The 23,347-nt window shown below is 38.4% G+C and overlaps 1 protein-coding gene across 1 annotated transcript in view; it reads left to right on the top strand.

The window, feature by feature from the left end:
• sept8a (septin 8a) overlaps positions 1 to 22,746 on the top strand; it is a 39,460-nt gene extending 16,714 nt beyond the window's left edge. The window contains exons 4-10 of the mRNA XM_012876192.3: positions 775 to 961; positions 7,052 to 7,213; positions 8,546 to 8,642; positions 15,988 to 16,156; positions 16,318 to 16,450; positions 18,859 to 19,028; positions 21,667 to 22,746. Of these exons, the coding sequence (XP_012731646.1) occupies positions 775 to 961; positions 7,052 to 7,213; positions 8,546 to 8,642; positions 15,988 to 16,156; positions 16,318 to 16,450; positions 18,859 to 19,028; positions 21,667 to 21,670 (922 nt within the window). The 3' untranslated portion in view covers positions 21,671 to 22,746. The remainder of the gene's footprint in view (positions 1 to 774; positions 962 to 7,051; positions 7,214 to 8,545; positions 8,643 to 15,987; positions 16,157 to 16,317; positions 16,451 to 18,858; positions 19,029 to 21,666) is intronic.
• Positions 22,747 to 23,347: the final 601 nt, after the last annotated feature.

Genomic DNA, 23,347 nt, shown 5'->3' with positions numbered 1-23,347 from the left:
TAAGTTAGCTCACGTGCTCTTTATTTATTTCTTTACATAAAAAAATGGATTCTTACCTAAAATGCTTCTGGGTGTTACCTGCGTCTCCTTCCTGGGCAAAGCCATTGAGAACCACGCCTGCTATTAATTATAATTCAAACATGTTTTGTCTTTTCCTTAGAAAGTACTTCTGGATTTATTCTTCTGTGTTTAGCTGTTAAATTTTACTGGCTAAAGATACTGATTAGCTATTGCTGTCCTTAACGCTCTACCATTTGGTTTTCCCTCCTCGTAGAAAGTACTCTTGGCCCCCCCAGTTGTTTTTTCGTTTCATAGAAAGTACTTGGGGTCTTCAGAGATTAGCTGTGTGTCTTTTCTGTATGAAGCCATGGACAGAGCTACGTTGTTGCCATCTGTCTGTAATGGTGTTATTGCTTTCTCCAGGTCAATCACAGAGTTTTGTATAACATGAAAAACGGAGCTGTAGCAACACATTTAAATTTCTCATGAGAGAAACATAACGAAGCTAAAGATTTCATATTTGTATCGTAGAGAGGACAGGGTGATTTGTAGCGTTTCACCAGTGAGATGATTTTCATCAGGACGACTCTAAGCTGGGATCTTGGCAGTGAATCAGAACACACAGTAACTGAAAACATAACTCTCCCGGTTTGTTTTTTCAGCGACAAGTTCATATTTTCGTACATATTCATTACCAACACATGAATGGGAAGAAAAATATTTTGCTTTCGCACAACGGCACAAATCCAGTTTCTCTTTCGGCTCTGTCCACAGTTACAAGCCAATCGTGGACTACATCGACACCCAGTTTGAAAACTATCTCCAGGAAGAGCTGAAGATCAAGCGCTCGTTGTTTAACTACCACGACACCAGGATCCACATCTGCCTTTATTTCATCGCCCCGACAGGACACTCCCTCAAGTCTCTGGACCTCGTCACAATGAAGAAACTGGACAGCAAGGTAAACACAAGTGACACACACATTCTTACCCTCTGGTCAAAACACTGGTGCTCACCTGAAACCCAGACCTCTCCATCACTTTGAATGGAGCGGGTTTCAGTGGCTTACTGGTCTGTCCTTGTCAGGGTGTGGACTCTTTTGTTCTGAAAGAAAAATGACTTTCAGTCAATGCTATAAGGTTTCAGGAAGAGTTATTTGGAGGTAACTAGAGTTGTTTTTGTTATGTTAAAAAAAAGAAGACTTTTAAACACTGGATTATAAAACAATCTGCTTTTTGTGAATTTTTGTGAAACTGAAAAAACTAAATGTCAGGTATTTGCAACGGAGCTTGTTTTATTTAAAGATGCACCGATCAGATTATTATCACCAGTTTCTACATTTTTGATTTCTCTTTCAGAATTACAAATAACAAAAATATATTTTTCTACTTTCTGGATACATTGAAATTGTAACTCTCTTAACAAACCCCATTCATAGTTCAGATAAAAGCTGGTTATAGTTACAGAGCTGTTTGTCACTCTTCATGTTTGTTTTATTTAAAAGGGAGTCTGCATATTCATGAATATACTAATATAAATAAGCAAGAATTAGCCAAAGGCTGCTTTAAACAAGTAGCATCATTGAAAATGTGCAAATCTAATCAAATCCTCTAGGTTATAGTGTAAAACTTTTAGTTTAAATAAAAGGCAACTAAAAAGAATTACTGCACATTTAATTTATGGCTTTAAAAAGACAACGTTTAGCCCACAAACCTGAACGTGTAATATGCACTGCGTCACACTAGAATACATTTACTACAATATTATTTTAATATAAATAAAGATGTTATCCATTTAAGTTCTGGGCTGTTTTTTTTAACTTTACAAGAGACTTAAAAATCCTTTCTGTCACAAATCATCATCCTTTTTAGAGTATGACCAGATGAGCTGTACCAGTGTGTGTGAGACAGGGAGCAGTCTGCTTTACACAGCTCTGCAGTTTGGAAGGATGATTGCAAAGTGGACATTTTAAACCATCGTAGCTATCTTATGGTAGCAGCTAGCACAGTTAGCCTTACTAACAGCAGAGGCAGCTGGGTGTCTGCTGTAGTGCTAACAGGCCTTAAAGGTATATAGCCCTATTATATGCTTAAATTAAGACCAAAAACCGTTTGATCATGATAAAATAAAGTCCTTTTTGTGGATAAATATAGCCCCAGCGTCGGGCGCGATTAGCAGACATGTAAACAGATGTGGCACCATCTATTAACAGTATTGCAGAACTATCATAATGGCAGTTTGCGTAATTAATAAATAAAAATGAAATAATGCTAAGGCTATGCACCTTTTGACTGTAAGATTTCCAAAAGACTGCCAACATTTCCTAAACCTGTATATTACTTGAGACAGAAATGGAACTCTGTAAAGGATAAAACCGTGCAACTTTGCTATAATATGTTCAACTTGCATGCTTTTGTTTCCTATATTTTCATGTCCTGAACCTTTTTAACACCTATTGCACTTCCTTCAATATTATTTGAGTCTTTTTGACTCCATAACATCTTCCATATGGAGTGTTCAATGAATGGGAGTAAAAAAAAAAATCTTTTTTGTTTGTTTTCATTCAATCTATTAACAATCAGGGCTAATCAAACATAAATCTGCTTCCCATCTCTAGTTTTATTTGTTTTGATTTAACTGTAATCTAAAGACACTTCCACTCATGTAAAAAAAAGCTCTTTGTATCTCAGAATTGGTCCTCATGGTGGCATGTCTAATGAATTTTAAGTTCCACTTTGACATGGCTTCAGCGGACGTGCTTCCAGGTCAATAATCAGTTGTATGCCAGTCAATAGGCACCCTCAGAAACACATTGATTTGTGGCTTGTTCATTGCTCATGAGCGAGATTTACTACACGCAGTATTGGGCAGTGGACTATCTGTTTCGCTGCATCTCTGCTCAATGTAGCTGACTAGACCCCTGGCATTTTTCCAGTTTGTTGAAAATAATCTCCTCAAAATAGGTGGAGCCCATATCAGAGTGAGCGATCCGTTTGATTTCAAAAATTGGCTTGATTTTTAAATAAGATACTTGGTGTCAGAAAACTTGAAAGTGTATTGCATTTAGCAAATTTTTTATCTATATTTTTCCAGGATTTTTTTTTAACTTAAAATAAGAATAAGATAATTGACACACTATTATTCTGTGGGAATTAATGGCAGAGTACACCATGGAAATTTCATTAAAAAGAATAAGGGATTAGGATGCAATTCATATCTAAACATGCACCATAAAAACACATGCCAAAAAACCCTGCGAATGTCTGCAATGCATGAAAACTGTTTTTTGTTGCATTGAAGACAAAGTTTTGGCATTTGTTAGTATGATTCAACATTAATTCATAAGACTGTTTCAGTAATCGAATGTTTGTTGCATCATCAATTTGATGCAGCGCGTCTTGCTCTGGGAGTTTGCTTTCCGCCCTCACATTGTTTCATTGTTATAGTTACTGACAGCACTGCTGCAGAAATGACTGAGGGAAGTCCTTGAGTCGTTCACTTTTCTGCCGATGCACGAATAAGAAATCCTGAATAAACAGATGGAGATCGAGTAACTAGATCCTGCTGCCTTACCTCTGCCAACAATCAGTGCATGTCTGCCAAATACCTCCTGATGCTATTCGTAGCAGTGACTGGTTCCTCAGCCAAAATTCACTATCAAAGAACAGAAATGGGATCATATGTTCAGGAAATAAATATTTAAAGTAAGTGTGCAATGAAATGCAATGAAAAAAAAGCACCTTTAAATATTTATTTTTAATGTTTAATATTACAACTAAACCCAATACACAAAACTTTGACTGCCGTTAAAGCTTTGAAAAGGGAAGCCAGACTACAGTTCTGAGCTACACCTGCTCACGCTTCAGATAAAGGGAAGAAATCCAAATTCAGAGCTCACTGAGTCAGTACTGCTGACCACTGAGCTTCAGTTCTGCTATTTACTGCCAGTAGAGCGATCAAGTCCTGCCACATGGCATTTGCCAGCTGTCTGCCGACACAATCCAAATAATCACGTTGCACACAGCCAAATCTCTGAGCTCCTGTTGTGAAAAGAGACGGTAAGTTACCTGAGCTAAAGATATAGAAGAGCTAAAGTTCTTCTATATATTCAAGAACAACTAAATGGAACTATACAAACTACACTGCAAATAGATCCAGTGCAGTTCTTCAGTAGCAGTATATTTTCCTTCATTTGTGAGCCGCTGATACCGTTATTGTGCATTTATCATTATCGAGGTGAACTGCTCAATATATCACAATATTGATTTTAGGCCTTATTGCCCAGTCCTATTTTATGCAATTTAATTATGAGTTGTTTTCTGGAATTGGCAAAAAAAAGTTCACAAGATCAAATTGTTTCCTTATGTTCAGCACTAAATGACACTTGTTGAACATGAGAGTTAAATGTAATTTACACAGAAACTGGCAGACATGGCAACAGCTGTGGTGTGCCTGTGAGACAGCGCTGAGGGAAGTGGGAACCCTTGCAGCAGCTCTCGTCTCACTGCTGCCTCAGTGACTCCAGAACGACTAGTAAAGTCGTCATTAAAACAAAAAGTCGCTTATTGCTCTTAACATTCTAAAAGAAAGTCGCTGGAGGGCTCTGAAAAGACACAGGATGGACACACTGGACTGTCGTCTCTAGTTTTCTTTGCCTCCTGAGGCCTGCGTGGTAGCCGCTGCTGCCTGTCACTATCCGATCTGTACCGGTAGCACGATCAGCCGCTTAGCTCCTTTGCACATATGCAAGCAGAATAACTTCTTTTCTTCTTTTCTGTATTTTTGTAATTCCCCTTAAATCATGCAATATTCACACAATTACAACACACTACAACACGAAACAACCCACCCAAAATTAGATAAAAAGAAAAAAAGCTAGAAAAACTAAAATTTGCCTTCCAGGAAGTTATTCTGTTTGCACATGTGCTAAAGAGTCAACAGTACGGCTCATGCTTCCGGTATGAAGCGCACGGTGGTTCAGTTTTTCCGCTGTTCCCTCACAGCAAGAAGGTCCCGGGTTCGAGTCCTGTGTGGAGTTTGCATGTTCTCCCTGTGTCTGCGTAGGTTTCCCCTACCACTAAAAGACATGCTGGTCAGGTCGGCCATTAGTGACTCAGGCTAACCGTCCATCTGATCTACGAAGTTTCGTTTTATGTACCTTTTATGTATAATGACAAATAAAGCATCTTATCTACAGATCGGGTAGTGACACTGCCGCTAGCCATGCAGCAAGCTTTGCATCCAGACAGGAAGGAACAGGCAGTGTTGTTTTTTCAAAATAAAGTTCATCTTAATGTTTCATGATTTTTTAATTCATTTCAAATTGATTATCTATCTATCTATCTATCTATCTATCTATCTATCTATCTATCTATCTATCTATCTATCTATCTATCTATCTATCTATCTATCTATCTATCTATCTATCTATCTATCTATCTATCTATCTATCTATCTATCTATCTATCTATCTATCTATCTATCTATCTATCTATCTATCTATATATATTGTTTTAACATATATATAAACAAATTCATTCTGAAGGTGGTGCTCCTCGATCAATTACATGTAGCGGAAACCCTGTGTTTACGCTTTATTTACTCAAGTTGCTCGTTAAATATTTGTCCACGCTAAAGGCTCAAAGTTGGATTATTCTATCCCGTTAAGGAGGTTTAAACGGGTCATGCAGTAAAAGTGTCACAAACTGTATCTCAGGCTGTTTTGCTAGTGATGTTCCTACATGTGAGCAGGAATGTATTTCCAGCTGGTAGTCTTGGTTGTTCACAGCAAACAGAGCTATTTTGGAGAGCGTTCTGGTCAGCTGGGAAAGCCCGGTCTGTGGGAAGTGTGCAAACATCACTGTCCGCTCCTTCCTCAATCTACATGTCCAGCCATCTTCCCCTCCATCTGCCACAGCGGCCCATACGAGGCTGTTATGGGTACCGGGTAGCGATTAGCGAACACGGTTTGTTAAATAGGGGCTAGAACATGATGCTGGGTGCCCCAGCTGCAGATTAATGAACCAATAAAGTGTGATGAGATTGTAATTTGGCTCCTAATGAGCACTGGGTTTTTGCTCGGAGGCTCACTATGGGATTGATTTGAGTGGATCTGTGGGAGTCTTCACATCATCCCGGATAGATTTTTGGTAAAGCAGCTGTGTAGAGGAACGCAGACAAATTGTGTTTATTTCTGCACATCTGTTGCTGATTCTACATGGAATGCAGTTTGTTTTCATAATCACAGTTTGTTCTTCGAAGTTTTAACTGAACCTATTCGCCGTTCAGCTTTGCTGCATAGTGTTTAGTATGCTGTTATGGTTGCCATCCAGTTATTGCCACCTGTGCTAATTGTGTAAAAAGAGTTAAGCTAAGAGTTGTTTTGTAGTTTTTATTATTAGCTGTATTTTATGACCAACATGAGAGTTCTCTTAACCTAGCTTTGAAGATTCTTCTGGACTTCCTTACGAATCTGCTTACTGTGCATTGAGGGTAAACTTGTGCTCTTCTCCAGCCCTGTTTGCCATAGTTTCTATTATTTTAAACACTTTAATCAAGTAGTTCACTGTAGAAATGGGCTTAGTTTAGGTTAGTTGCTATCTTGTTAATATTTCTGCCTTCAATGAATGGCATGTTTGCTTGTTTTTCTCAATTCATAGAGGATGAGAGAGTAATGAAGCTGTTATACATTCTATTTATCGATACAGGAAGTCATGGATTACTGAAAAACAACCTAAAATGTAAGATGGAAATGAGAAAGTGCTGCAGTTGCGTGTGTTTTATATGGTATATAAAGGGGGGGGGGGCATTAATTGTAATGCCTGTAGTTTTCCTAAACATCTCAATATACTTCAAGAACAAACTGGATTTTAAAAGAAATGGCAAAAATGTTTTTTATTTCTTCATAAGACATTTTACAGGGGTGCCAGTAATTGTGGAAGACATTTAGGAAAATCTACACATTTTAAACCCGCACCTTCATGGATTCATCTATATAGAAAACTCAGGATTTTACCATCTAACCTTTTGTTTGTTTGCAACCCCTCTTTAGGTCAACATAATTCCTATTATTGCCAAAGCGGACACAATCTCCAAGAGCGAGCTTCATAAGTTCAAAATCAAGATAATGAGCGAGCTCGTGAGCAATGGCGTCCAGATCTACCAGTTCCCGACAGACGACGATGCTGTCAGCGAGATCAACGCCTCGATGAACGTAAGTCACATTTTGTTTCACTTTCGTGGAGAGAAGATTCATAACATGAACTGGGCAACATGTTTGCCCAGTATAAAAACTACAAGGGGTCCAGCAGGGGGGCCACTAATGTCGTTTAAATGCTTCAGCGGTTTCTTTAAAGGGTTTCATGATCACAGACAGCAGGTCTGTAGTCGTTTGCCTCCATGATGGTGCACATTTGGGGACTGGGATGATGGTGGTGCATTTACAGCATGAGGGAACAGAAACTTGTTGAAGATTTAAGTCTCACTTTATTGAGGTGCTGTTTGCCAAATTATTTGTTTCCTAAGTGTGAAATATTACCAGTATCGATGCCACAAAATGCTGCTACAACGCATGCTTCCGGTGTCCCTGCAGCCCCGGCCTCGTCCTGGAGGGACAGACGTCCTCGTGTGTTGCAGCTCACACAAACTCAACAAAGTTGCAGCACTCATGCATATAAATGTTGTCAGTTTGCTGTCACCAGATGCCACCAATGCACCTGTGACTGACACAATACAGACAGAGGAACATGGCTGGGGACTTTGGGACATTTAGCCGTAAATCTCATTCCCCAGATCCAAAATCCTTACAATTTGTATCTTCTGGTAAAGGTATTTTTATTTAAAATTTTACATATTTTGACACGTGTTGTAAAAACTGAAACATATTCCTCCGATTTTATTTTCTCTCTATAATAAAATATTACAAACACAGTTGAAAAGGTTAATGGGTTTGACTTTATGTCAAATAAAACTATCCTGGACTTGGGTTCTTCCTTTGAACAATCATCTGTTTCTGTGATGTATTCAGACACCTTATGTCTAAACGCACAAATGAGACTACATTTAATTCGCAGTGGTTTCATCCTGGTGCTCTCTCCTGATCTATTTATAGCCTGTTACATCAGTGCCCACACCCACCAGCTCGTCCCCTTCATGGCGAGCTTCATCCCCAGCTGGTCTCAGCCATCGCCATCGAGTTGTCGAGGTAGCATGTCGGGCATGTTTATCCCGCTCTCAGTCCCAAAGAGACGCAGTGTCTGAGGGAGCAATTATGAAGTGTGTGTGTGTGTGTGTGTTCTGTAAATACCGTCATCTGAGGCTTTGTGCTCTAATTAACAGCTCCAGTAAAGCCGATGTATTAATCTGTTAATGAAAGATCGGAGAACTGTGAAATGAGTCGTATCCGACTATATTTACCTATTTAAACTTTTCAGAGTACCAGCTGAATAAGAAAACCACTCCTGTGGTCTAAAAGAGGAAAAGCAAGGTCATAAAAACAACTGGACCTCTTGATTGTAACATTTCTGTCCCCTTTCTTCCTGTGCAGGCCCATCTGCCGTTTGCTGTGGTCGGAAGCGTGGAAGAGGTCAAAGTGGGGAACAAAACGGTGCGGGCCAGACAGTACCCCTGGGGAGTGGTCCAAGGTAAGGCCTGTTCACAAAGACTCACTCGCAATAAGGCCACGTTTGTTTTCCAAAAGCAAACACGTCTCTGTGTGTTGAATGTTAGCTGGCTGTTCCAGAACACACAGATGGAGCACCGAACCGAGGTTCGTCTAAATACTGACGTATGATTACCGTATTTTTTAGGAATATAAGGCACACTTAAAATCCTTAAAATTTTCTCAAAAATTACTCCTTAAAATCTGGTGCGCCTTTATATATGATTAACGTTGTGCTTACGGACTGATTTTATGTGGTACAATGCGCTTAAAAATCTGTTAAAATGCGTAAGTACGACTTTGGTTAGCAACGAAGCCGCTCCACTCAGTGGATATTCGGAGCATTACGGTACACTGTGTCACTACCTGATAGGACCACTGAGCTGTCTACAAGACTGCCTGACTATAATGTCGAAACTAGAAGAGCATTCATGTAAGGCAGTCCGTGCCCGGAGGACACACTAGTAACAATAAACCATGTAAGTTAATTTGATATAAGGTTACGTTTCTTTGGCCTTATGCTAGAAACAGGGCAGTGTAGTCCAACTACTCTGTTCTCCCGACAGAGATGGATAGCTCTCGGATAGCTTTATATATTACACACTTGGGGACAATTTTAATGCGTCTGATGGTCAGAAAATACAGGAACATTTTATTCATTGTTTCTTTAGGCAAATACTGCCCACGTGGCTGCCAGCAAACATCAAAAACAACTTTGGTTTAATTTAAAATGTTTCAGTTTTGTCTAAATAAGGGATGAGTCCTTCAGGTTAGGTTAGGCAGCTTTTTGTCCTGGAGCCTTTTCCTGACACATGAAGAGTAACTCACATCAGTGTTTTAATTTAAAACAAGATGCTCTTTTGGTTTTTCCCCTATTATAAAGAGTGGCTAAGACAGATAGCCCTCTGTCAAGATGGTATTGCTCATTGCTGCCATGAAAATGTATTTATAAATTGTTTAACATCCTGATAAACCTTAAAAGGAGACATAAACCACAACTATGCGTTTTCTGGGAACTGTTTGGCATGCCTATAATTGTGCAACTAATGATTTTTTATTTTATTTTGTTTAGTTAAAAACAACTTCTTTTTTGCCGGGGAAAAAAATCTAATTAAAGGTTTAATTTTTCAGTTTTATATCAGTAATAAAAGAGTGATTCTCAAGGAGGTGGACCAATAAACGTGGAGGACGCTGTAGCTACGAGAAAATATTACGAAAGATGTAAAATAATAACACAACACTGAGTCATAAGTGTGTTGAAAGGAAATAAGTTCAGACATTGTGCAACAGTTTTGCAATAATGTTTAGAATGAATGTTGCCATATCCTTCATCTATGTAGCTACATTTGTGAAGTGTTAATCTTCTCTAGTGATATAAATCCTGTGGTGGGATTATTGTCTTAATTTTTTTTATCATAACCAAAATATTATGTTTCGTTGATCCAAGAAAAGTAAATAATCTGTTTTTGGGCGTTGAATTTATTTTGCTCCTAGTTTGTCTTTTTTGTGTGTGAAAGTCTTTTAGATGTCCAAAGTTGTAGGTTTTTACAGCAGCTCCAATATCGTTAGAAATGTTCTTTATTTTGATTATTTCTTGGTCTGTTTATCAAAAACGTGTCTTTATATGAAGTAAAGGTAGTTTTAACATTTAGTTCTGGTTAATCATTACGGTGTATGAGCTGCTGTGAAGGGCGTCTGACGTTTTCAGAGTGTTTAACTCAGCGTTTCTGTGTCAATGGTGAAAATCTGCCTGGGGCACGGTTGGCCATTTTATTTATACCCAGCCTGTTAATGCTCCACGTGTGGTTTCCTGCAGAGTGAAACAATAGTAAAAGGACAGAAGGTGAAAGACACGCTAACATGTGCTGCTATCAGTTTTTATATTGAGATCTTTTTATGGCTTTCTGTGCGTGTTTTATGCCGTTTTTGGGTTTAAACTCTTTACGTTGAACGTGTTTTGCATAGAGATGTCACCTCCAGTTTCAGATTTCTTCTGAGTTTTCTTTTCCCGCTGCTCATTCCTCAGTGTTTGCCAGCGCTGGTAAACAGTTTAATTTAATAACGTGACCCAGAGATGCGCTGTGAGAATATCGCTGCTCATGTGGGAGCTCCTCTCTGGAAAACGCTCCCTCCTTTTCCTCGGTTTACTGCTCTCTCTCTGGCTGACCCACGCTCTTCCTTTCCTCTCCCCATTCTGCTCTCCGACCACTCTCATTCTCCAACCCTCAGAGGATGCTCTCTGGTTATTTATGAAGCTTGTTGTGCGTTTCCTGGGGGACCGATTTCTCTTACCCCCCCCCCCCCCCCCCTTCCCCATCCCCCCTTTTCTTTTCTTGAGTCACAACAAAAGCAACAGCTCAGTGACAGTTTAATGGTGGTTGAAAACAGCCTTTTAAAACTGCCTTTTGAACCTTCGTTTTTAAACTGCTTTAAAAAACTTCACCAAATTCTTTTTATTTAATTTTTTTTACTTTATTAACTGTAAAGCACAGTTAAAGGGTGGCTATTAAACCTTTTGGCTGCCTTAAGTTCTGCCTAAATGGTCAAGTTCTGTTTGTTAATATCCAATTTAGAAATATCAAATAGATTTATATTAAAGTCTTGCTTATAAGTTATAACATAATCTACATGTGTATTTTTTATACTGTATACAGCTTTTTGGTCACATATGTAAAAAAAAAAAAAAAAAAAAAAAGTAAGAGCATGATATGTTAACTGAAACAAAAAATCTGTATTTTCTCTTCTTTCTTATGCACTTCTTGTTACTGTGCACTATTTTATTTTTATATTTGTATCATGTTCGAATAAATTTCATTTCATTTCAAAAATTTCATTTCATTTCATTTCAAAAAAAGAGTTTTCCAAAGTTTGCCTAGGATAACAACAACTAATGACACTTTGTGGAAAGCCTTTTTTTTTCTCTACGCTGTATTAAAATGTTGTTTTTGGCAAATAAAAAGTGGCAAAAGATTAATTTTCTTTCTCTTTAGTGAAACGTGCGTTGCCTTCATTTCGTTCTTAGCCTTTCAACACACTTTTTTTAAACCGAATGTTAAAACAGGAGGAGGACAGCCGCCCCCTTGTGTTCTGCAGCTCTGTTGACTGAAATAAGGATCTCCCATCAGTGAAAACCGTTCATTCATGCCAGATGTCATATAGATTGGTTATGTAGCCTCTTGAAGAGAGCCATGAGATATTTCCATCTCCTTGAAGCGAGACAGAGGAAGGACTGTGCTGTGACAAAAAAAAGAGTGATTGTAGGCAGCTTGATGAGTGTGTGCTGGTCTTTCCTGAGGATCTCATGGCTCTGTTATCTGTGTGCTTCCTAACATCTGTGACATACAGCAGACCTCTGGTGTTTCTACTCTAAGGCCCTAATGGCTGCGTGTTGTTGTTGCGCTGCAAAAACATTTTCAAGTGTCTTATGTGAAGACGGATGTCGGGAAGCAGTGCACGCATGCAAAGAAAGCATTGAATTCTCGGTGGTCGGTCTAAGTTGGTGTCAGATAAGCTAGGGCTGGGCGATTTGGACCAAAAATAGTATCTGGACATTTTTAGGCTGAATGCCGATATGCGATATTTATCTCAATATATTTTTCTTTTCATAAAGAAATTGTAAAAAGGCGTCTCTGAATCAAAGCTTTATCCCAAATGTCTCACAGGCACATTTTTATTTTTCAAATAGCTGTAGATAAATAAGAGAAACTGCTGAAAACACTGGAATACATAAACGTATAATTCTAATATGACATAGACCATCTTGATATAAACAATATAGTATCATATCTATTTAAAAAAAAAAAGCTTGATATTTTTACGATCTCGATATAATGTCCAGCACATGATACACAATGGATGGTTGATCAGTAAGTTTATAGACACATTTTTTTTTTTTTTGTATTTGTGAGATTTTTTTCCACTCATAATAGGCTTTTATGTCTAATTAATTTTGGTCTCATTAATTAATTTTAACCATTCTTTTTCCAGGTAGGTCTTTATTATTAACCACACATCTACAATGATTGTTTAACAAGAACTGGGCATAAAATGCTAAATTACAAACATAGACCCTCATTAATATGTTTAAACATGTTCTATAGCAAGTTGCAGAAGAACCACCTGCTTTTTTGTAGAGATCTTTCTGCCTGGATAGTTGACCTCCTCCTTCTAATAAATGCTTGGGTCCAAATATATCCGTTTACTTCCTGGGTGCATGTTTCGCTTTGAAGCATTTAATATCCCTGAGTTTACAATTTGGTGGAGTGCCATTCCAGAAGCTTAACGTTAGATTGTTTATTTATTCCTAAACCAGTTTAAATGTGTACTTAGAATAATTAGGTTAAGGTTTGGACCCAACTGTGTCCAAATTTGGACTAAAGTTGAATAAAGTGTTCTCTCTTTATTATTCCATTCACTCTTTCCACTGCACCCGTTCTGCTAGCATTAACTTAATTAATGGACCGCTATGCCGAAAGTTCTCAAAATTACGTGGAAATTACGACACGGATGTTTGAGAGCAACATGGTAAAGTCAGTGAAGCTCTTGAACGTGCAGCTATAAACCTCGTGAGCAACGTAAGCTAACGCTAGCTACGCAACGCGGAAACCCTTGTCCTTGTATTAATATTAATTTTATCCTGCCGAAAACAGAACAGTTTAAACGTGTCATTAAAAGACCAACGTTTTACATTAGATTTATGTCCAGGGTGACTCCAGGTAAACTTGACCAGAACTGTAAGTGGTATTGGAGCATAACTTGCAGTGTCAGCAATTTTTGATGTTGAAACCCTCACCGATTTAAAATTCCCACTAAAGATTTTAACCCTTTAAATATAACCCCAGTACTGTTCATGTTGTTGGAACGTGCAACATTTAGAAACGTATGAGTTTTGTAACTGAGAAGAACGCCCTGGCTGTGACTCTGTTGCTCTGTCATGTCGTTAGGTGGTCCGTTTTTTAATGTGAGACGTGGCCACAGGTTCAAATGCCTTCCTCAGTCATTCCTTACTGTGTTCACTTCTGTATTTTGTAGTTTCCGTGTGTTGATCGGCTCACCCAGGATGCATTTTAGCGGCAGGATGAAACTCCTCAGCGTCAGCAGATTTCCCTGCGTCGGCACTCTGAGGGGCTCAGATCTGCAGTCAGTCGGAGGATTGGCCTTTATTTAGCCCTCAGCAGGGGGCCAGAACAGAGGGGTTATTAGGAGCCCAATAAGCAGGCGGTTTCAGAACAGAAAGTGCCTCCAGAAAGTTTTTTTTTTTTTTCATTTCTTCTTTACCTTATGTTTCTTACCGCTGATACGCGGTTAGGTGGAAAAATGTGTACATTTTTTGTTTTTCAAATAAATTCAGGGTTTCTGGAGTTGTTTCTTTTTGACAAACAGGAATGTGTTGTTAGTTATTCAGTTGCTCTGTTTTCTCCCAGGCTAATACAAAGATTTCCTTCTGTTTAGGTGAGGTGTTTAGGTTTGTTCTGTTGCCTGTTTTACTTCAGTAATATACTGTTATGCTCTGCTGGGCCCTTTCTATAATTTTCCACTAATTAAAGCTAAATACCATGCTTGTTGGGCTCTGTGAAAGTCACATTAGTTGTCTTTACATTTTTAATGCTCGCAGCTAGTGATGCCATTTAAACTGCCATGTGTGGGGTTCATGACTCCTGTAGTCCACGCGCCCCTCAGGTGAAATGTAGAAGAACCTTAAAGGATCAAGCGTGGCCGATGAAAATTAGCTTTCTTCAGGCTAACTCTTCATCTGCTTTCATCTGTAAAAGGCAGCATTTGAAGATTATATTTTTGCCTTCTTGGACAAGTTTGGTTGTTGATATGTAAGAAAATAAGGAAAGGATTTTCCTTGATGAATTGAGGAGGTGGGGCCATTAATTAATGGACCTTCCAGAAAAGATTCTGGACACAGGATATCTAATGGCCCCAAAGTCCTCAAAGTATTTTATTTTCTCCTGTCCACCAGTGTTAATAGTATTAAAATAGTTTTGTATCTAATGCAGTCTTGTTGGCAATGCTACAGATATGTGGGACTGTTGGGTTTGTTCTTCATTACTTTTTGAATCCTCTAACATAAAATAGTTTATCAGTTGATGTTTTTACCAGCATACATAGCAAATCACAACCTCTTTTCTATCTTTACATATAAAAACGAACAAATAAATACTGTTTATATATTTAAACCAAATGTCTGTTTTGATTAAACACAAAATCATGGCTGAATAAAGCTGACTTTGAAAATCTGAACTGCATCCCTCCGTTTACGCGAAGGTCCATCTTATTTATATACTGAGCTCAAACTTTACCAGCAGTGTGACTCTTCCGGAACAGTTCATGCGGTTGTGCTTGACTGAGCGGACCCCCTGAGCAAAAGCTCCAGCGGAATAGAAATGATGTCCAGAGCAGCACCAGCAGCTCTTCTCCTCGTCTGCCGTCAGTCTCTCTGTCAGGAAAGTGTCCAGCTGCGTTTCCCGCAGGTTATCCAACTCTGGGATAAAAATTAATCAGAGTTCAGAGTTTGCTGTAGTTCAAAATTTGGTGTTTTGCAAAAATAATCATACCCCCTGACCTTTTTCCACTTTTCTGCTATAACCATAAAACATTTATGCATTTTTATTTAGGTTTAAGGTGATTACCCAACAGAAAGTCGAGCATAATTAAGAAAAAGAAGGAAAATTATGCATAGTTTTCAATAAAATAGGAAAAGTTTGTATTTGTATTCAGCTCCCATTAGTCGACCAGTTGCCTTCTAAACTCTATCAATAAGCAAACAGAATCAACCTGTATGAATTCACTCTCACTAAAATCCCTATTATTAACGCTTATTTTTGGGAGGGCCTTCAAGATATGATAGAGTATGTTACACCATCCCCACTGTGAAACACGGCAGTGCAGGAATCATGTTGTGGGGATAAAAAGCCAGCTGTAAACGACTTAAAGGGTTAAGATTAAAATTTTGGGTAAACAAAATTTCTGTCTCAAGACGTGCAAAACTGATAGACTTACAACAAAAGACCTACAGCTGTAATTGCACAGGGTCTAATGGAGGTGTTGTAATGTTGTAGATTTTTGACAAAAATGTGTGTTTTTCCTTCCACTTAATAGTCAGCTACTACAGTTTGTTGGCCAGTTGCATAACATTTTAATGAAGTATATTAAAGTTCCTTCTAACACTACAAAGTTTGACCAAGTTCAATGAGTGGGGAAAAAAACGGGAGTTCTGGAAATTAAAGTCTGGAAAAATCATGTGAATTTGATGTGAAAGGTGGACAACATAACGGCACATTTCTGTCCTAACTGTGCTGTGTTGGTGTTTTCTCTCATAGTTGAGAACGAGAGCCACTGTGACTTCGTCAAACTCAGAGAGATGCTGATCCGAGTCAACATGGAGGATCTGAGGGAGCAGACGCACGCCCGCCACTACGAGCTTTACCGGCGCTGCAAACTGGAGGAGATGGGCTTTAAAGACACAGATCCAGACAGCCAGCCTTTCAGGTAGGCCGAGCGACTCGAGCTCGCCGAGTCCGCAAAGAGGGAAAACGATGCAAAAAACCACAGAACTGCTCAAGTGTCACATTCAGAAAACAATCTCTATTGTGTAGAAACAATGCCCTTTTCTATTTTTGTCTCCTTGCCTTCTCTTTTCATTCCTGCAGTCTGCAAGAAACATATGAAGCCAAGAGGAAAGAGTTTTTAGGAGACCTGCAACGCAAAGAGGAAGAAATGCGGCAAATGTTCGTGAACAAAGTAAAAGAAACTGAAGCAGAACTCAAAGAAAAGGAGCGAGAGGTAAGTGAGAAACGAGCTGCCGGGGCACCGCTTGCTTTCCACGTTCAGGACTTTCACCGAAGGTTTTGTTTTAGGTTCATCTGACACTTCCTGATTTAACCGCTTTCACTTACCAGCAGCAGAGCTATGAATGTTGGACCACATAAAGCTTTTGGTTGCAGTTTTCAGTTGAAGGGCAAACGCTGGACAACAGGAGAAGCAGCAACACTCTCCATGGCAGAGATCTCAGCTCAAACTTCCTAAATAAAAAGGGAACTGCTTCTAACAATAAAAAAAAATATATATATATATATATATATATATATATATATATATATATATATATATATATATATATATATATATATATATATATATATATATATATATTTATTTATTTTTCTGTTGTCGTCAAGAGGTCCGAAGGTGGCAACCAGAACTTCTTGCGTCTCTCATCTAGGGCTGGGCGATATGGATTAAAAAATTAATCTTCGATTTTATCATACCAAATGTGATTAATCGATTTTTCTCCTCCTTTTTGTTTCATAAAAAGAAATTAAAGAAATTATTTTAAAATCTTGCTTTTATGTCAAGCATTTTGTCAGGGAGTTGACCTGAATTCAAAGTGCAACTAAAAACAAGCTGTGAAACATGCTTGTAAAACAAGATGGCAGCCGTGCCATTATAAACAATGAAAATATAACAAAACATTTGCTGCTAGTGGTATTACACATTGAGCTAAGAACAGGCTTCACTGCACTTGTGAACTTCAAACTAAGTTAAAAAAAAAAAGTAAATAAGTAAATGAAGTACCTCGTATTATGCTAAAAAAAAGTTTCTACTTAACAATATTTTGACAATACATTTGCCTAAACATATATTCAGCATCACAGTTGAACGCTGTTTTCTTCATGGAAAGCCAATGAGTGTATTGGCAAAACAAAATCCAGATTTTCCAAAAATGAAATCTTAAAGAATTGTAAATCCGAATTAATCGATTAAATCGATTTATCGCCCAGCCCTACTCTCATCGTGTTGGTCAGCGGCTCGGTCTCTACCAAGGCGGCGCTGCAGTGTCGCCGTTTTAAAAACAGAGTTAATGATCTGCAGCAAAATGTAATGAGTCCTTCCGTTTCCCACGCTCCACCCCTTTTCTGTGTGCTCCTTCAGCGTGTTGGAGGAATAAGCTGGCCATCTCTGGCGCGTGAAGATTCCCGTGTACCGTTTCTTCTGGTCCAAGAGCAGAAAAATTTAAATTTCTAATAGTGGCACATGAGTTTCATCGGATCTTAAATTAAAATTCAGATAAAAGATAAGGTGTGAGTAGGTTGAAAAGAAGGGGAGAAGTTGATCTAATGTACCTTTTAGGGTCAAGTTGTTCTGTTCATTTCTGATGTGGATCTAAATTCCTAAAGGAATATGGTTTAGTTCAGAGTTGGGCTGATGAAAGCCACGGACAAAATTAAGACCCTTTACTTTTTTACGGACTGCTAATAATGTTTACCATCAAACTTATTCTTTTAGGCTTATTTAAGACACCTTTCTAAACTTCTAAACAGTCTTGTGCAGCTGTTGTATTTCTCTCTCTTTTTATTCAATCGTGAGATACATTTTGGCTCAGTGTTTAGAAACGTGGAGGCAGCTGTAAGAGCATGCTGTGTACGGGGTAAACAGCGTTTTCATAAAGTTGTGGCGTGATGTCAGAGTCAAAACGGCTCATATTGTGTTCTGTACTCACAGCTATCCGTCTTAGCGTGCTGGATTTCATTATAGAGAAGTCATCAGATGCTTGTGGGATAATTAGCACACCATAGAGAGAGAGAGTTGTTAATTACTGCAAGATCTGAATTTAAAGTATGTAGTTTGTGGATAGCGGTTAGCATTTTACTTTTTATCTGCCAGAGGCCATTTTCATTCATCCGTCGATCCATCTGGTGATGCACCATCTGTCCGTCTATCATGAATTCACAGCTAATTCTTGCATTTATACTTTAAAAATTTAATCCAAAAGGACAAAGGAGTCTGGAAGAGAGGCACAGTCCACTGATGTACAGTTGATCAGTTAAATAACAAGATAAAGTTTAATGCAGATTAGTCTCCTTTGTGTGTGGTAAAGCGTCATCTGTTTTAGTTTTCAAACCTCAGAGCTCTATTTTGTTTAGCTTTCAAACTTCTTAGCTACTTAACCTGCTTCACAACCTATTAGAGGGCAGTTGCAGTTGCTGTGTGTATAAAAGGCAAAGCTGCCGGACTCAAAGTTAGAACAGACATCCAGACAGAAGAAGCTGACATTTTTCTTTTTAAATCCAGATCTAAATCTGTGATTATCACTCAAATATTTACAGTATCAGGGTAAATAAAAATCAGAGCGTGCTTTTCTTAAAAACCTCTGGGTTGCTTTCTTTTTTTCTTTTTTTTTTCCCCCTCAGCTCCATGAAAAGTTCGAGCAGCTGAAGCGGATGCACCAGGATGAGAAGAGGAAGGTGGAGGAGAAGCGGAAAGAACTCGAGGATGAGATGAACGCCTTTAACAGGAAGAAGATGGCAGCTGAGACGTATTCCTTATCTCAACCCCTCAAGAAAGACAAGGACAAGAAAAAGTAAGGCGGTCCCTCCTGCTAATCGCTCCTTTCCTGTATTCTTCCAATAACAGGACGCTTCATTTTTAAGTCTTCTAATTTCTTTAAGCAGCCCTCCTTCCTACCATTGTGTGCCTCAGAGTAAAAACGGCGTCCGTCAGCAGACGTACGGCAGTTTTGCTCTTTAACTCTTTGCTTATGAGCAGGAAGTTCACATTCTGCCATGTCCAGCAGCAGATCCTCTCCTTAATGAGCCTGTGAAGGAGTGTGCTCTGCTGTTTGGAAATTATCTCCAAAACACAAGTACTTCAGCTTTTTTCAAGGACCTGGCAAGTGTGAGGGAAACTTTCCCGCTTTTTGTCCTGCCCATGTTTAACATTTCCTGTGCTTTCACTCGTTCCTTCAGTCTCACTCTAATTATTCAGGATACTTAGGGTGGAGGCAGTCGTCGCTGCCTCAGGGAGCAAAAAGCTTTAAAAAGTGATGCAGAATTTAGTCAAGAAAAGAGAAAACTTGACATTACAGATGTACTGATATTGTTTTTAGCACAGTTAAAGAGCCACACATTTATAGCTGAAACCACATTTAACTAAAAACTACTACTGTATGATGTGCTTTACACTACCTTATATTATAAATTAGATTAAATTATTAGACATAACTTTATCATAACTTCCCCACATCTAAAGAGTGTAATTGAATAAATTGCCTTACCAGATTAACTGTCAGTTTTTTAGTCTTGGATTGTGGGATATAAATTTCTAAATAAATGTGATTTGTAGTTTTTTTTCCCTCCTTTATGACGCATTTTTGACTGATGCGATGTATATTCCAGAGCTACTTATGGTGCAAAAAACAGAAATCTCCTAGTCTTTATGTTGTGTAGAAAAATATTCCCTCTTTACCAGGATCCATAATAGGCTAAATAACATGGAACACACCTGGGAGGTCGAATGGGGTAAATTAGCACAACAAGCCACCGACTCCAACCTGGAAAGTTCTCGTCAGCGCATTTTAGCGTAGCAGCCTGTTGTGCTGAAAGTTGTCAACGCTCTACTGCGTGAATGTATACTAAAACAGCGAAGCAACATATGTACATGTGTTCTGTCTTTGTTGTCTATTAGTAAATGTTTCAATTACATTTTTAAGTGGTACAGGAGCAGCATATAGTTTTCACAAGCCTATAGCACCCTCTTGTGGCGATATATGGTAATGTTTACTACTTGGTTCATGTTGGTCAGTATGATTTACCATTTAAAATTGATAAATAAGTCACACCTGACTATAAGTTGCAGGATCTACCATCTCAGAAGACCTAAACCTTTTTTGTATTCAACGAATCTTTGGATTCTTTTATAAGTAAAAACAAACTTCTGTTTAAACGTCAAATCCAGGCCTTTTCTATTACCTGATTAAGGCATTCCACAAAATTTGCTTTTTTTTTTTTTTTTTGCCTGTCTACAAACAGCAGCAGTTTTTGTCAAGTTTAACCTGATCAAGAATCAGTCGTAGCTTACACTAATAATAATAATTGAATGTTCATAGTTCAGTGAAATATTCTCAACTACACTACTTTACACTCAGTTTTTAAACTGCTTCAACAAGCATGTTCTTCCAGCACAGATATTGTGTTCTACCAAGACAATATCTGTGCTGGTATTTCAACCTTACTTACCTGTCTGATAGTAGGAAAACTTAGAAGTAACAGAATACATTTGTGTCTCTGTCAATCCTGCAAATCCAGATCTAAACGTTAATCCGTGCCTGGAGGAAGCTCCAGAGCAGTAATAAGACACACGTGGCACAGAAGCATCTCAGCATAATCTATAATTGTTCATTTTTAAGGCACAAGCCTTTGTTTTTTACTGTTACAGTAATATGTGTATGTAGCAGCTTAAAATGTGCCTAGTGGTTTGACCTAAAAGTTGCTCAGGCTGCGTCTTTCTTTAACTTCCTGTTTAACAACGGTGGCCAGAGCTGTGCTCAGTTCAACTTCATCACGTTAAAACCTCATTAAATGTAAAGTTATCAAACACTAACGCCGCCATGGAAGAGTTATTTTGAAGGGGTTCATGAACATCAATGGAAAAGCAGATAGTTGAAGATTATCAACATTATTTTGGATATTTTACTAAGGCAAGTTAATATCTGCAGTATTTTTTTTCAGGTGATCAGTTACATTAAGAGCAGGTTTTCTGTTTAGCAAATAAAATCGAAAATGAACAGATGTAAACTTAAAAGCCATTAGAGTGGTGAGCCTTGCTCTGTTCCTTCAGAATTAAGTTAAAAAGCAGACATGTGGCTCCCTCTAGTGGCTGCTCATGCACACTGTCACTGCATACAGGAGGCAAATTAGTCTTCCATTTTGTGAATATCTTAGTGCTTCCTGAGCTCTTTGGCTTTACTGATAAAGTGACGGTTTTATTTTCTGAAATTAAGTTTTGATGAAGTGTTGCATTTTACAACACGGGTGATGAACAGGTATTATATATTAAAAGCTCTATTTATTTTGTCCCCAAACACTTAGGTTTTTTTTAAATCTTTTTATTTTCCTGCAACACCATTTTCCTCTGTCTGCATATTTCACATCTTTTATTCACTGTTTACTGATTCATTCATTGATTTTCTTTATTTTCTTTATTGTTTCATTGTTTTTCAGTTAATTTTTGGGGCGCAGCACACCCATCCACACACGACCATGGATTTGTCCTCCATCACCATAGCAGCGACCACATCTGTCTTGTATTTTTTTTTTTTTTTGTCTTCTTTTGACATTCCATCTTGACATTGTGCACATGGACCAAAGACACTGAGGATGATGATGATGGTGAAGCCACAGGAGAGAGAAAGAGTGAAAGGCGATGAGGAGAAAATGATCATGTCCCATCAGTGGCCATCTCATTGATTCAGGTTCTTTCTATGTGATTTTTTGGACATTTTTTTTAATAAATATATCTGTTTATTTTAATTTTTGTTGATTTATATATTTTTTGTGTTTTCTCTTTTCTTTGTTTTTGTTTCTTCAGCCATTCAAACATTAATTAAAACGTGTCAAGCATTGTAATTTCTTGGTACTACAACGAATATGGGTAAATGATGTATTTAAAGAGAGTAGATATAAGGTGTGCCCAGTTTCTTTTTTTTTAGGACTGACATTCAAATCGAAGAGATAATGGTCCTCAACTTTAAAAGAAAAAAAAAAAATGACATTTAAAATATTCAGATGTCATTTGTCTTGACCGATTTTTTTGCAACCATGAGAAATTAGTTTAGTATAATCAGTCCGGCGTTAGAATGATCGATTTCAATTTCAGTGTGTCAAGCAATAACTGAGTACCTGCATTTACGGTGGTACTGACAGCCTAACATGTAGTCATATGTCTTAAAAGTCTATGCAATATTCTAGTGCTGTAACCCAGTTAATGTATGTGAATATTTTCTAGAGCTTATCAAGCCTTACAGTAATATGCAAATGTACTAGTTTTTAAATATGATTAATAAATATGAGGCAAGAAGCCCGTAAGAGGCTGTACCGTATTTGTAAGTGACTAAACGCCATTGTAAACCCTGCGTGATGATGTCGATATGTTGCGCCAGTGGAATCACGACTATGAAGCCAGTAAACATTTAAGCCTCAGCTCGCTGTAGGAGAGTTTGCGCTCTGACGTGGAGAAGAGAGCAGCTGTATTTACTGTCTGTCCATGCAAATAAATGCAAACCCTCCCTCCTAAAATATGAAGCCTGATTTGTTTGTCTGTGTTTACTCCGGGGAGATGAGAGCGGTGGTGAAAACGCGGGCCGGCACAGGCGCACTCAGCCACGAGGCGGCGGCTCCCGTCTGAAACCAAAACAGCTGTCGGTTCGAGGCGTGGCGTTTCAATGATCTGTAGCTGAAGAGCTGCACGATGTTTGCATAGCGCGCCGCTCTACCAGCTCTTAACCTCGCTGGGTTATCTGTTTGCCAAAGGTGGGGGTGAAAGGAGAAGTACAATGTTGCACAAAACTATTCATTAACCTTGAACATTGTGTTATGTTACAAGCAGGTAATTCATTGCATTTTTACAAATTTATATAAAACAGGTTTTTTCAGATATGTCTAAAAAGCCTTGCATCAGGGACGTGCAGAGACCGTTGAAGGGGCAGGTGCTCAAATTTAAAAGAGGGCACATGGGGCACGGATTTAAAACACGATACAGAAACATACCTTGCTATACATCCGGCTGAAATGTACCAACCCATACTATAAAGAATGTAACATGGAATCAAGGGCGTAGGTTTGATTTGAACTTTGATTTGAACTTTAACCCTAGGGACACTTCATTGCTCTGACATCATTGGTC

The sequence above is a fragment of the Fundulus heteroclitus genome, chromosome 11 (assembly GCF_011125445.2).
Source record: "Fundulus heteroclitus isolate FHET01 chromosome 11, MU-UCD_Fhet_4.1, whole genome shotgun sequence".
Lineage (NCBI taxonomy): Eukaryota > Metazoa > Chordata > Actinopteri > Cyprinodontiformes > Fundulidae > Fundulus > Fundulus heteroclitus.
This window is presented reverse-complemented; position numbering and strand designations above follow the sequence as displayed.